This window comes from Hemicordylus capensis, chromosome 5, assembly GCF_027244095.1.
Source record: "Hemicordylus capensis ecotype Gifberg chromosome 5, rHemCap1.1.pri, whole genome shotgun sequence".
In the NCBI taxonomy this organism is placed as follows: domain Eukaryota; kingdom Metazoa; phylum Chordata; class Lepidosauria; order Squamata; family Cordylidae; genus Hemicordylus; species Hemicordylus capensis.
This window is the reverse complement of record NC_069661.1, coordinates 180,671,613-180,687,454: the sequence shown is the minus strand read 5'-3', so window position 1 is coordinate 180,687,454 and position 15,842 is coordinate 180,671,613. Positions and strand designations below refer to the sequence as shown.

Genomic DNA, 15,842 nt, shown 5'->3' with positions numbered 1-15,842 from the left:
TTTCTGATGCTTCACAACCTACAGTTCTATGATTCTGCAGCAGATGAATGCCAAGCATGCTTGTTAAACAGATTCATTGACTCTCTCGTTGAGCAACTGCATCTTATCTTTAGTGTTTCTATATTTGAATCCTACTCCATAGACATCTTTAGGTGCAGACTATGCATCTCTCCAGTGTGGCTGCATCATCAATCTATATTAAAGGCTCCAGTCTAACTCCTAAATGCATTTTAACAAGGAGACCATTTGGAGAGTGGATAACCCAGCTTACTTTTAAGTCCTACAACTCTCCCTGGGTGCCATGGAAACTAGCCTATGCTATGTATTTACATAAACTGCTGCCTAGCAAAGAAAGCACATTCTGCAGTAAACCATCTGTCAAAGGAAATCCAGATGAGTTAAGCAGATGCAAAACTCAAGCTTTCTCGCTATACATAGTCCAAAGAAAGAATGGAAACTAGACAAAAAAGATTTAACATGGACTAAGACACACATGAGGAACTTAAAGGTACAAAAGAATTAAGGAATCAATACTGTGTTTTAAGCATGAGAGGTTAGTGAAGCATAAAATAATTATGGTATACATTAGAGCAATGAGAAATAAACAAACATCAGTATTGCTGATGCGTCTGTCATGCTGGTTTAGGACCTGCTGGACAATACTTCCTTAATGTAATATATTGGGAGTAGTTTTCACTGACATTCCCTAACCATGGGGCTTCATATTCCATGAATGCATTTTAGGACACTATCCCTACAAGTGTGCTATCATCATCATCAACATTTGTTATGCTTAAGGTTACCATGAGAGCAATTCTTTTCTATAGATCACATAGCTGGGTTGATAGATTTCTTTCTGGATGTACTGACGTGATGTCCATTAATGGAGTGGGTAGAACAAGGACTACAATTTCAATAGGATAAAATGGACTTTAGGGTTTTTCCAAGCACATTACAAACAACACATATTTATTTGGTCATGTGTTCATGATCAGCATATTTATCAATCTGATGTCTACATATTGTCTGAAGATGCACACTTGGCATTCATTTCATAGACTGATCATATGTTGCACCCAGTGCAATAAGCTCACATTCATGGCAGAAGAAATAGTGCGTCTAACAAGATATGGACTGATTTTTTTTAATTTAAAAAACCCCTTTAAAACAGTACTAAGACGTTCTGAAAAACAACATAAAGTGTTCTTGAAACAATCTAGGTTAAATAACTATATTTCTAAACATGATCCAGAAAAATATAGATAAATTTACTGGAATCAGAAAATATTAATCTATATCAGAGGTGTACGACTCAAATGCCCCAGTTGGTGGTGTGTGGGGGCCGAGGTCAATTTTGGTGTGTGGGGGCCTTGGTGTGTGGGGGCCGAGGTCAATTTTCAGCGCATTCGAAAAAATTATTAGCTTACATGTGGATCTTTTCTATCTGTCAAGGGACCTGCAATTTTAATGAAAGATAGTGGCTAGAAAATATGCCCTGCCCCTGCTCAGTGCATGGGGCACTGGAATGTACACCAGCTCCAAACAAATGCCAAGCCCTCTCCTCTTCCTAAATCACTGTTGCTTTCAGGCTAAAATCCTAGGCACGGTTACTTGGGAGCAAACATCACTGGGTACACCATTAGGCACATTTCTGCATGAGGGATGTACACAAAACCAGCTTTGCCCCACCGGCCTCCCCCAGAGTCGCCAGGGCCATCAGCGGCCCAGTTCAGGCCTCAGCGCATGCATAGAAGTGGTTTCACTTACCTTTGCGCATGCACAGATGCTATTTGCATAGTCACACAAATTTATGTATGTATGTATTAGATTTATATACCGCCCTTCCAAAATGGCTCAGGGCGGTTCACAACATGATAAAAGCCATTAAAAACTAATTAACAATTAAAATCAAACTATTAAATGGCCTCTAAGCATGCACAAATGGCCTCTGAGCATGCACAGAGGTCAGTAAAATGGCATCCATGCATGCACAGAGGCCCGAACTGGGCCAGTGATGGCCCCGGCTATTCTGGGGGAGGACGGAGGGGGTGGGGGGATCTACCTCCACCCCCACCCCATCAATAGGGATTGTAAGTACTAAATTACTCCCCTCCCACCCACTCTACCCTTAGGGAAGCACCCCTGCCCCTTCATTGGTAAAGGGGAATTCTCACCAGATTCCCTTTACCAGTAAAACTGGCTCGGTTTGAACTGGGCCCATTTCGGTTCAAACTTGGGCCTGTCTGGTTCAACCCCAAACCTCTCAGCCGAGCCAGTTTGATGCTGAGCTTGGCTCAATTTGAGCCAGTACATACACCCCTATTGTGAGTAAACATGCAAGAGATGGCATTGTAAGGTAGCTTCTGGAGAGGATGGCCCCCCTCAGAGACAAAGGAACTGACCAAAAGAATGACTATCTGCCTTTCTGGGGTGTGCCCTGCCTGTACCAGCCTGATTCTGCCACTGCCACTGTTTCAACCATCTCTACTCATTGCCACTGCAGCTGCTCAAGCAGTACAACTAGCTCACATTCACTGGTCCATTGATGCCATATGCATCTCATCTGGTCTCAAGCAACCAACTGCATTGAGCTGCTGCAGCTTGTCAACAGGACAAAGAGCTCTTCATGACCTCTGCTGTTGCCGCAGGGTATTCCTACCAAGGGTGCCAGCCAAAAAAATCTGACCCCCCCAGGCCTTATGTTGTGCAGGCCTGATTTAGATTCTAGGTTGTCTGAATCAGGTTCCTGATTCCTGATGCTATTGTGCTGTACTAGGGCCAGGATTCATTTCAAAATACCTGGAAAACCAGGATCTAGTCCAAAATGGACTTCCCATACATGGTTAATACAATCTGGGTTCAGTGGAGTCTCTGACAACTCCAGAGCCAAGGGGAGGATCTCTGTAAAGTAGGCTTTTGGAAAGGCCACATTTATTTATTTATTTATTTATTACAGGAGAATCTAGTTAATCACAGACCCGACATCTGCAGTTTCACGCATCCGCAGTGGGGTAATTGCCACCCAACCTCGGTATACATGATAAAATTAAGCATTTAAAGGCTTAAGACTCGCGAGAACTATAAAGAAGTAGAAAGTCCAGATCACTGGCACCAGAGTATTGGACTGTGGTGATCAGCCCTCCCCTCCCCTAAGGAGCGAACCAGAAGTGAATCCTGTCCTGTCTGACAGGCAGTGACCTCTGGGGATCAGCCACTCAGCACACAGTGACCGGGACCTAGAGGGCCTGGTGCCAGGAAGTGAAGGCTGTCTTTGTGCTCAGAAGGAGCCAGGAGGGCGATGAGAGAAGATGGGGAGCAGGCTTCGTGAGCACCAGCCATGAAGTCTGGCCGCTTCATGCCAACAGCCAGCCTGGAGATTTCTCTCATGGAAGGACATCTGCAGATCCTTGAGAGACAGGAATTCAGGAAACTTGAATTATCTCCTGGAGTTTGGGGTGAGTTCAAGGGAAAAGGAAGCCAAAGGCTTTGGCTTCGAGGAAAAGTTTAGCCAGGGAACCGTGTGTTTGTAAGTTTGCATTAGATTTCTTTTGATTTTGTGCTTTTGCAAATCCTTACAATTTGTCTATAGTGTTTTTTATTTGTAATGTAACTAAGAGGAACTGAACTTGAGCCCTCCCTCCCCGCAACCAGGGCCTATAGAAGTCTCTGTACTCTGTAAAGGTGCTTTTAAAGGTGCCTTGCAACTGGAGGTGCTTTTTGAATTATTCTTGCAACTGGGTAACCACGATTTTAAAGTGTGCCACTCCAAACACCAGCTGGAGTGATCTTGGAAATAATTTTGTAAGGTACTGAGTATTTCTTTTTACCTGTAACTCAAAGCTGAGAGTGCCTCAGACTGAAGTAATCTGTAGTATTTTGAATAAAGTTTTTCTCTTTTTGTTCTTTGTATTTTACCCGTCTCTGAGTGGATTTTTAACTCAGGAAAAGTTTTTTACTCTGGTGCAAACATGCCTCAGTGTTAATTGTTCAGCAACCTACTATGTTTTCCCACCATGTAGAAGCTGCACATGGAGGGTTTTTCATACTTTACCACTGGCAAATGAGAAGAAGAGTTTTCCCGTAATTTCGCCCACACCGGGGGTGGGAGGAATAAACTTTGTTAAAAAGTAGGTGTGGTGGCAGTGATCACCAAAGGAACAGTTTTAAGTTTTAAAGGAACAGCCTTTGTTGAGCAAACATGGAGGGAATTATGCATCATTTTTCTTTCCCCCATGTGGGCTTGCTTTGAGATAAAGGCTGGGCTTAAATTCACTATTTGCTACATGGACAAAAAGCAGGAATGTCCTCCAAGAATTTTATTATTTTAACAAAAGGCATTGGAGTTTCACCCTTGTGTGGCTGTTGTTCTGGGACTATAAAATGTTTCAGAAAAGGTGCATTGTACAAATCCTGCAGGCTTGCCTATGTGTGTCATGAGTGAGAATGACAGTCTTGGAAAAGAGAAGTGGAAGAAAACATTTTAGGGACCACTGGTGGTGAAAGGGTTCCACTGTATTGCTGCCAGTTGTTCATATTCCTTTTCTGCTATTCTTTTAATAGAATAGAATAGACAGCACGCTCTTTCAGATTTTGAGATCTAATAATAGTCTAACTACTAGCTACACAATTTTGTAAAGTGACAGAACACACACACACCCCATATATAGAAGGCACTATTTTCAAAGAACTTATGTGAATTAGAAACTCATATTAACATATCTCATGTTAAACATTTTCATGATTCTTTTCCCCAGCTGATCTCAATTTGGATAGGGAATCAGCATGTTTCTGCAAGCCACTACAGAAAGTTTATGAACTGAGCTCAAAAACTAGCATTGATTTAAGAACAGATGGGCCAGGCAAAGCCCACCTAAAGGGAGTTTCTCATGCTGGGCTGATGCTCTTTATAATTCTCCTAAAGAATGGCACAGAGCTGAGATAAAGCAGGCTCCTGCTACTGTGACATGCATTCAAATAGACTGATTTGTCTAGAAAATCTAATAAATAGAACTTATTAATTCTGAGCTGGAAGGAAAAAAAATATCCCACAATCTCTATTCATGTGCTCATTCGCCAATTAAATTATGCCCTCCACAAAAATATCCTCATCAGCTTCTAGCGGCTGGGAGGGAGAGAATGCAGTGTACAGGCAGTGGCCAACCATAGACCATCTGCTTTTAAACAGAACTAAAAGGAAAGGAAAGAACGATGGATGCAAACTGTCAGAACCACTTAACTCATTGTCAATGGTATTTCCTTAAATCCCCCAAAATCAATATCTTCACAGGTCTTCCTATTTCCTATTCACTGTTGCTTTTGCCAGAAAACAATTAATCATCCTTGATCTTTTGATCAGCAGTACATCTTTAAACACTGTAGCTTGGATTATCAGTTTTCACCTTCTGCTCCTGCCCATAGCACATATCTGATAAGTATCCCAAGATATTGAAAGCTCTACCCTGTATCATCAGCCATGTCTAAAACATCACTTTACTTGACGTTTTGATAGGGGAGTTCGGCACTTATTTCTCAGGGAACATAGCAGAAAAGCTTGCTGGTTCAGCCCAAAGCTGCACCTACTCCAGCACTCAGTTTGCAACAGTGGCCATCCAGAGGCTCCTGGGAAGTCCACAAGTGTGGCGTTAAGGCATTTGTTCCCCAGCAACTTGTTTTTAGTAGAGTACTGACCATGAGCATGCTAGAATCATCATAGAGAATTCTAATCTTCTTTAAAACCATCAAAGCCAATGGCCACGTCAACTGTGTGTTGTGTGGAGCTTGTCTGTCCAACCTACTGCCAGTCAATTTTATTGGGTGAAGTTTGTTTTTCCTTTTTCTTATTAAAGGAAGATTTTTTAAAGCCTATTTTTCAAATCAAAGCAGACCCCTTTGGAAATTCAGTTGATCTGTAATATCAAAGGCTGCTTTTCAGTCCATTTGAGAGCAATGTTAACAGAAAACCCCACTCCCTTCTCTCCCCCCCCTCTTCTTGTTCTTCTTCTTCTCCTCAACATCTACATCTCTTGTTTAGCTGTCTGCTTCTTTATTCCAGTTAAAGAACTGCTATATATGTTTCAGGCAGGGAAAATGGGGAACAGGTATTAAGGAACAGATATATGATCACAAATTATATGAAAGCTGAGATTATATCAATTAGTACTGTACTCTTAAAGGCCATCTTCTTAGAATTGTTCTTGCAAGGCCTGGTCTATTACACAATAGCAGATGGGATGGAAAGGTTATTCCCAGATGGGACCATTTCAGACTGCAGGTGGCAGACTGTATGTCTAAGCTACCCCACATTAAAAGAAAACCCTTCTTCTACAAAGAAAATTAGATGTCAGGCAAATGAAGCTGGACTAGCTTTTTGTCTGACTTGCTAATGTATATTGAACATTACCACAATGTGTGGAAGGTGTTCACACATGCAGCCTCCACCACTACCATCGGCACTCTTGAAGAGGTACAGTCCAGAAACAGTTTTCGACCCTATCTGCTGTTTCTCGAGATCAGGCCTAGATTATGCAGAATGGTATGGAGGATGGAGGTGGCAGCATTCTGGATTTCACTATTGAGGCAGTAGCTGGACTGATTTTTTTAATGCTTCCTCATATAACCCCCCTTATTTATTTATTTAACAAATTTCTATACCTCCCCAAACTCAAGTCTCTGAGCAGTTTACAATAAAAATACAATTAAAACAAAATTAAAACATTAAAACAATTTAAAATTTAAGACATGTTAAAATGTTAAGAATTATTGAAACTGTAAAACTAATTAAATGCCTGGGAGAACAGATGTGTCTTGATTGATCTTTTAAAAGTGGTCAGAGATGGGCAGGCTCTTATTTCAACAGGGAGTGCATTCTAAAGCCTCAGGGCAGGAACAGAGAAGGCCCATCCCTGAGTAGCCACCAGACGAGCTGGTGGCAACTGTAGACGAACCTCATCGATGATTAGTGGTGTGCCCGAACCGGTCCGGCGGCCATTCCAAAGAATGGCCGAACTGCCGGACCGGTCCGGCCCTGCCTGGTCCGGGTCCGGGTGGGGGGTATGCCTTTAAGGGCGGGAGGGCTTGCTTAGCCCTCCCGCCTCCTTGCCCCCGCCAGCGCCCGTATTTTCTAGTATAGGGGCGCTGGAAACCAGCCGCCCCCCCCGCCGCCGCCGCGGCGAAAGAACTCCCTATGCCAGCCCTCCCTCCCTCCCAGCTAGCTGCCCGCCCGCCCTCCCGCCCGCTGCTCACCCGCTCACCGGATAGTAAACGAGAGGAGCTCCGGCACAGAGCTCCTCTCGTTTGGAAGGCCTCCGGCAGAATGGTGTTTTGCGCGCGCGCGCATGCGCACACCGCAAAGCACGCTGTTCGCCGGAGGCCCAGTCTACCCGCTGGGAAAGGGCCGGGTAGACCGGGCCTCCGATCGCTGGGTAGACCGGGCCTCCTAGACCGGCCCTTTCCCGGCGGGTAGACCGGGCCTCCGGCGAACGGCAGCGGCGGGGGGGGGGGGGCGGCTGGTTTCCAGCGCCCCTATACTAGAAAATACGGGCGCTGGCGGGGGCAAGGAGGCGGGAGGGCTAAGCAAGCCCTCCCCGCCCTAAAAACAAGGCCCCCCTTCGGTGCCGGTCCGGACTTCTCCGGACCGTGCACATCACTATCGATGATCTTGGGGAAGAAGACATATACCCTTGGGGATAGGAAACATAGGAAACATAGGAAACTGCCATATACTGAGTCAGACCATTGGTCTATCTAGTTCAGTATTGTTTTCACAGACTGGCAGCGGCTTCTCCAAGGTTGCAGGCAGGAATCTCTCTCAGCCCGATCTTGGAGAAGTCAGGGAGGGAACTTGAAACCTTCTGCTCTTCCCAGAGCGGCTTCATCCCCTGAGAGGAATATCTTGCAGTGCTCACACATCAAGTCTCCCATTCATATGCAACCAGGGCAGACCCTGATTAGCTATGGGGACAAGTCATGCTTGCTACCACAAGACCAGCTCTCCTCTCCCATGGCGAAGAAGACATATACCCGGGGCTTAAGCTGTTTAGGGCTTTATAGGTTATAACCAGAACCTTGTATTTTGCCTGGAAACTTATCGGCAGCCAGTATAGTTCTTTCAATTCAGGAGTAATATGGTCTCTCCAAGATGACTAAGAGACCAACCTGGCTGGCACATTCTATACCAACTGCAGTTTCTGGACTACATAAAAGGCAGCCCCACAGAATGCATTGCAGTAGTTAAGTCTCAAGGTTACCAGCATATGTACCACTGTTTTGAGGTCATTTATCTCAAGGAACAGATGCAGCTGGCATATCAGCCGAAGCTGATAAAAAACACCTCTGGCCACCGCCTCAACCTGGGACACCAGAAAGAAGTTTGGATCAAGAACCAGCCCCAGATTGTGTACCTGTTCCTTCTGGGGGAAGTGTGACCCCATCCAGAACAGCCAGATCAAACTCATCTCCCAAGTTCCAACCCCACACAATGAGTACCTCTGTCTTATCTGGATTCAGCCTCTGTTTGTTATCCCTCATCCAGCCCATCACCACCTCCAGGCATTTAGGAAGGTTATGCCTTCTCCTGATGACACTGACATGGAGAAATAGATTTGAGTGTCATCAGCATATTGATAACACCCTGCATTTCCTGATGATCTCTCCCAGCGGTTTCATGTAGATGTTAAACAACTTCGGAGACAATATGGAGCCCTGAGGGACACCATATGAAAGTTCCAGCATGGTATAGTGGCTAGAGTGCTAGACTAGGACTGGGGAGACCCGAGTTCAAATCCCCATTCAGCCATGATACTTGCTGGGTGACTCTGGGCCAGTCACTCCTCTCTCAGCCTAACCTACTTCACAGGTAGGTTGTGAGGAGAAACTTAAGTATGTAGTAAGTACACTGCGCTGGGCTCCTTGGAGGAAGAGCGGGATATAAAATGTAAAAATAAAATAAAATAAATAATAATAATCAGTGTCCAAGGGACACCATTTGGAATCTGCCCGGGAGGTAGGAGCGGAACCACTGCATAGCTGTGACTCCCAGTCCCACCTCAAAGTTATTTGGAAAAATTAGTTTAGCTCATTAACTCATATGCTAGATTAGCACATACAGGAAGGATTTTTTTTTAAAAAAAATGGCAGGGATTATTACAAAATATGCAGTCTAAGTAGTACGGTCTAGAATTCTAGCCCTCATTCCTTGTCAGTTTCAGAGAGGCTCTTGGAGTCTTCACAAGTGCCCCAAAACCAAGAAATGACCCAAGAAACTAACTGATATACAGTCCTGCTTGGTTCTTGGGATAAAACTTTCTAATCTCTTCATCAAATGGCAACCCTCAAGCATAACAATGCTGGTGAAAGTCTAACTTTCTTACAAGTTTAAGGCATTTCACATTAAAAATGAAACAAACAAGTTGGGCTTAACATGAGAAAAGGGGTGCCAAGGAGTGTTACGTACCTGTTATATGTATGTGATACTCCTCCTTTAAAATCTTTTTGAAATAAGGCAGTCTAAATGTAAAGTTTGCAGCTGGCAAGCCAGGGAGATTGACATCAACATCACCCATAAAATGTGGAAACTCCCAGTCCTAGTAAGAAAGGAACAGAAGAGAAAAAATCATATAATTGTTTTTCTAAAATATTTATTTCACAAATTTGTACCTCACTTCTCCTTCATTAGAAGAGCTCAGAAATATTTGCATTCACACACACACACACACACACACACTCTCTCTCTCTCTCCATTTCTAGTTGTGGGGTGATCATTTGCAAGTGACCATTGTGCCTAGATCCCCATGGAAAAAGTATGGACTCATGTGTGGTATATGTAGAGCAACCCCACTTTAGAAATGCTCTTTCTGATGGGGTTGCACAACTCCTTCATTGAGCTCCCCCAGCTAGAGAATGCCTAAAGACTTCTGCCAGGGAAGTGTGTCACCTAAGGAGTGGCTAATCACAGCGTCAGAGTCGTTAATGAAGGCAGAAGTCCTTCGATGTTATCTGACCAGAATGTGAGCAGTCAGGAGGAGCTGTAAAATTCCACCAATTAAAATGTGTCTAAAGGGGTCTGTAGGCAATCACACACTTCTTGGCCACACATTGTATACATTCAGGGTTCCTAGCACCAGGTTCATACAATGGAATGCCCTAGAGAACCGAATTACATTTTTGTAAGATAATTAATTTATATTTATTATAATTATATTATTAATATATTTTTATATTATAGTTATATTAACACGATATTTATATAATATATAAATACTAGCTGATTCCACACAGAGCTAGAGCTCTGTACGCTAGTGCACTCGGCCTTCCCATCCCTTCATTTGGCTTTCCCCACTCCAGAGACTTGGTGCGGCAACAGAAGGCCCCCTCACTCAGCCTTCCCCTCCTGCTTGGTTGCGCCCACCCCAGACTTGGCAGGGCGATGGAAGGCCCCATTTGCTTTTCCTCCCCCTGCCCGCTTGCACTTCCCTCCTTTCCTCTCCACTGCCTGCTTGCCCTTTCCTCTCCCACCCCTGCTTGCTGCTTGCCCTTTTCTCCCTCCCGCCACCAACTCACCGCTTGCCCTTTCCTCCCTGCCTCACTCACTGCTTGGCCTTTCCTCCCCCCCAATTGCCACTCACCCTTTTCTCTCCCTGCTGCTCTCCCACTGCTCGCCCTTTTCTCTCACCCCACCTGCTCACCCTTTCCTCTCCCCCCGTCCCCCTGCCACTCGCCCTTTCCTCTTCCCCACCCACCACTCAGCCTTTTCTCCCCCACCACCCACTTGCCACTCGCCCTTTCTTCTCTGCGGATCCCTCTTACCTGCCTTCTTTCTCTCACTGGAACTACCGTGTTTCCCCCAAAATAAGACAGTGTCTTATATTAATTTTAGCCCCCAAAAATGCACTAGGGCAATTAGCGGTACATCAGAATTACTGCTAGGTCTTACTTTCGGGGTAGGTCTTACTTTCGGGGAAACAGGGTATTGCGAGATGTGCCACGCAGCACCCAAGATTAGCCAGGTCACCTAAGTGTGTGTGTATATTAAATTAAATGCATGAATTTCACTCACCACAAGCTATTTCTTTCTCAGTACACCAGCCAAACAAGAATCTTCTTCTTTGGCCAGTGACCTGAGACTACCTTTAAGTATCTCAGGTTACTTACATAGAAACCTTGAGCATCAGTTGGTGGTATAGAATTAACACCTGCACATTTTTTCAATTGTTGTAAGAAAAAAGCTCAGAAAGAAATTGGGTCCCTGCTGAGCTTCATTAAAAACCATAATCAGAAATTGATTCTTTTCATTTCCAGTAATAGTTCTTGCTGCTGTAATTAAACTGTCAGATCACAGATAGATAATTTAGCAAGTAAGGACCTGGCCGCAGAGCTGCTGCATACACAAAGCTGCTGCCAAGGCAAAAGAGGCTCATTGTAAATAAACTGTGCTTTCCCAGATCATGTGAGAAGCTCTGGCTTCCCTTGTGCATGTGACGGGTTTCTTTTGATTTAAATTCAACGACAACCTTCCATGAGGATCACAGTGATACAGTTTTGTATTTCTTACCTCAGGCAGACAGTGAAGTTGCAGTTCTCCTGTTCTGCCTCACTGCCAAACGACTGGGTGTGTTGTGAAGTTTGGAGGTGGGTGGGGTTGAAGCTTCTACCAAACATGGCTTTGCAGGCTGTGGCTTTGTATACCAGGCAATTTTAGCAGTTTCATTTTCCTACACTGACTGCAACTTATACGGGAGGATTAGAGACTGATCACGGTTACCAATGCAGACATTTATGACAGTGGGAACTGAACCCAGGTTCTCCCTGGTCCTAGTCCAACACTTTGTCAACTGCACCATTCTGGCTCTCTAAAACTGTACCTATATTTTGGTGATCTGAGAATGAAACGATGTATACCAAAAATGGAATGGCCGAGAAATAAATATATAGAGAAACATGTCTATATTCACTGGCTGACAAGATACACCGAGCCCTTTCTCACAATCGGAGAATGGGCTCAAAAGGGGCGAGCAGGGGCGTAGCAAGGTTGGAGTGGGCCCAGAGACAAGATTTTAAAATGGGGGCCCCCTTCACTGAAGCTCAGCTCATGAAGTAAAGTAATCTTAAATGAGGCTGAATAGTGGTAACAAAAAGCATAGTAAAATTGTGTGTGTGTATACTCTCTCTCTCTCTCTCTCTCTCTCTCTCTCACACACACACACACACACACACACACACACACCTACCTATGTGCCACAACAGAACATCATCCTAAATTATTTCGTAAAAGGTTTTGTAAATTGTGGACGATGCAAGTCATTTAATGGTACTAGAGAAAGACATGCTGTTCTGGTAACTCCAGGTCTTAACACTCACATCCGTTTCGGAGGTTGACTACAACTGAAAGAAGCACGGGTGGGTGTGTGGCTGGGGGAGTCAGTCATGTGACTTGCCTCTGGGGGCCCCCCAAGGCAGTGGGCCCACAGACAACTGTCTCCCCTTGCCCTATTATAGTTACGCCCCTGGGGGGCGAGGGGAGGAAGCCTCAAAATGCTTCCCTCCCGCACAGACGATCCTCTCTCTCTTGCTGAGCAAGCAGATCGCTCGCCTAGACGATTCCTGGCTCCTGCCAGCAGCAGGGAGTTTCTGAGAGCGGAAGGCAGCAAGTGCATGGTGCATTATGAGGACCCTCCCACCGCTGGCTGGGAGGCAATTCATGTGTAGGTGCCATGCGGAGCCACACGGCACCGACACACGATCCGTTAGCCTGGGTTTCGGGCGAGCTAGCGCCAAACTTTAGCCAACAGCCAGAGCACCAAAGAGGGTTTGTTGCCATGCCACCTCTGGGAGCCGCGCAGCTCCCAGCAGTCCCCTTGTGCCCTCAAAACCAGGCTGGGCTTTCCTAACCTAGTTCTGACTGCACGTGTGAATAGCCCTGCAGTCTGTGTTGATGCTCAGGGTGTGAGAGGGTTGCTGTTCAACTTCAAAGGCAGTCCTGACGGGGTAGCACTGGGGCTGTTGAGCAAAGCATTTAAACAGAGATGTGCAAGAATTGAGGTTTGTGCCCTGGTTCGAAGCTGGTCTGGCAGTTTGCGTGTGGTGCCGGAGGGGGTAGCTTGAATAGTGAGTATAGCTGGTCTTTATCTACTCACTTGCCTGCCGCTCCATGTAGTCTCTTGCTGTGGCTGCGGCTTTCTCCCCCAGAGGGGGGACAAACAGGGACGGAGCACCGGTACTTCTCGGCTTCTCTGGCTGTTGGAGTGGGTATTGCCATGGGGGCTGTCATGGAAAGTGCCTGCACTTCTGAATTTGCAACTACATCACTGCTTTCCCCAACAGCTCACAGGTGGCGCTGGAATGCACATGGCCTCCGTGCATGCACGGATGCCATGAGTGTGGTCAACAGCACCATCCTGACCATGCAAATGGCCTCCACGCATGCATGGAGGCCATGTGCGTGCCAGTGCTGCATGTGGGCTGTTGTGGAGCGTGCAGCAGCAACAGCAAGTTGAGTGGAGCAGCGGGCGAGCAGATAAGGATCTTCTGTACTCACTTTTAAGATCCTGCTCCCCCCCCCCATGCTGCACTTGAACCACCAAACTGGTTCGGTGGCAGCATGAACCATTTCAGCTTCAAAATGAGGCACAAAATCAGTTTGTGCACACCTCTAGCATTTAAAGCACTTTGGGGCAACAAAAATGGAAAGGAGCACTGTGCTGCTGACCGGAAGTGCTTTAAATGCATTGTATAACAGCTCTACATAGGAACATAGGAAGCTGCCATATACCGAGTCAGACTATTGGTCTATCTAGCTCAATATTGTCTTCACAGACTGGCAGCGGCTTCTCCAAGGTTGCAGGCAGGAATCTCTCTCAGACCTATCTTGGAGAAGCCATGGAAGAGGAAACTTGAAACCTTCTGCTCTTCCCAGAGCGGCTTCATCCCCTGAGTGGAATATCTTACAGTGCTCACACTTCTAGTCTCCCATTCATACGCAACCAGGGCAGACCCTGCTTAGATATGGGGACAAGTCATGCTTGCTACCACAAGACCAGCTCTCCTCTAATGCTCTGCAACAGCCCGCATGCAGCACTGGCAAGCACATGGCCTCCACTCATGCATGGAGGCCATGCATGGTCAGGATGGTGTTGATGACCACACTAATGACATCTGTTGCTCTGCCACTACACCATTGGGGCTGCCAATGTTGAACACGCTTAGCATCGATGGGACTGAGTATCATGTTGTCCACTATTATTTACATGATCACTGATGTGAATTCCTTTTTTTGTTGTTTAAAATTTTATTGATTTTAACAATATCTTAACATTCACATCACATTAAACAAATATTGACTTCCCGCTCACACCTCCTCATGAATCACCAACTATAGAATTAACCCTTGCTATAATAATTCACTGATGTGAATTCCATACAGCTAGTCACATAATAAGGATTGGGTAGGTCATTTTTGTAATTACATAGCAAACATAAGAAATACCATGCTGGATTATGCCAAGGTTTAGTTAAATGAATAGTCACCTTCAGAGTGGCTTGCCCAAGACTGTGAAAGTCTCATTATCTGGTGATCAGAGATATAGTGCCTCTGAACATGGAGGCTCCATTTCTGCTTAATATAGCTCTAAGTGTCCTTAGTGGTTTTGGTAAAGGATGAAGATGGGGAGAAAACAGAATTAGATGGCTCCACCCGATATTGCCCATGGACCCACTTACTATTAGCACCACCTAGCATAGCTCTGCCTGTTCATGGGTTTGCATGTCATCCTTGTGCAGGGGCCAGCTAATCCTCTCTGTAATGTTCCAATTTTAGCATATGTGCTGCTGAAGCGAAAATGTAACTGTTGATTACTGTAACTGCTGGCTGGTTGTGGACTGTAATAAATGATGATGGTGAGCTCTTCCTAATGTTACCACTGGCTCTGCCTACTACCATTACCTGCCCTGCCCTCCGCCCTATGAGCCCCAGTGGACACCAGCCACTATATAGGTGTAATTCATCTCCCATGGTCTTTTTGTTTTCAGAAAACGTCACTTCAGGAGTGGTAATGTGAAGCAGAGTAGTCATGGAGGCCATGTGTAACTCTTTTAACAACACACAGCTTCTCCACTCCAAATCACTTTGCCCTTTGTGGAATTCCAAACACATTTGCCTTTGCAATCATGCAATTTGGAAGGCTGGGGGAGGGAGCAGCTGGGGTGTGTGATTTGGAGTCGAAAGCAGTAAGCATGGAAAGGGTTAACATCTCTTTCCACGGGCTTCACACACAGTGCTTGCTTCATAGCCTCTTGAAAGGGTTTTCTGGAAAAGCATTCCATCTGTTGTATGTAACACCTAGTCTGGTGCACTGGGACTAGAGATCTCAAGGGAAATCCCTGGTTTTTTGAGTCCCTGCCAACATTTAAAAAAACCAAAAAACCCATAATAAACATTATGTGATAAAAAGGTGGAGAATAAATTCAAATGCCAGCTATAGTGATTTTCATTTTTACACGTAAAGTTAATAGGCATCATCTCTGTCCTACTCTGAACAAGAAAGAAGAGGAACTCGGAAGACAGAAAGAAGAGGAACTCGACCCAGCAAGCCACCTGCCGTATAATAAACAACATTCAAATGCCAGAATACAAATCAAAATGTGCAGAGTAATGAAGATACATCATACAAACAAGCATCTAAAAATCAACCCTAATTCACTACAGAAATACATCATCGAAGACACAAGTATACCACATAATGATAAATCATTTAGGAATGTGCCTTTTCTCTTCTGGCAATCTGTTCAATATCTGTATTGCTGAGATTAAATGATGCTCTACTAAAGCATCAGTGCCAGAAATTATTTCC

General features: G+C 45.1%; 1 protein-coding gene and 1 non-coding gene across 6 annotated transcripts in view; both read right to left on the bottom strand.

Moving 5' to 3' along the window:
* TMEM117 (transmembrane protein 117) overlaps positions 1–15,842 on the bottom strand; it is a 355,803-nt gene that overhangs the window by 5,307 nt on the left and 334,654 nt on the right. For all 5 annotated transcript variants that reach the window (XM_053254798.1, XM_053254797.1, XM_053254800.1 and 2 more), the window contains one exon: positions 9,452–9,581. In XM_053254798.1, the coding sequence (XP_053110773.1) occupies positions 9,452–9,581 (130 nt within the window). The remainder of the gene's footprint in view (positions 1–9,451; positions 9,582–15,842) is intronic.
* LOC128328586 (U6 spliceosomal RNA) lies at positions 14,728–14,829 on the bottom strand. Its single transcript, XR_008309315.1, has one exon. It is a non-coding gene; the product is annotated as a U6 spliceosomal RNA (small nuclear RNA).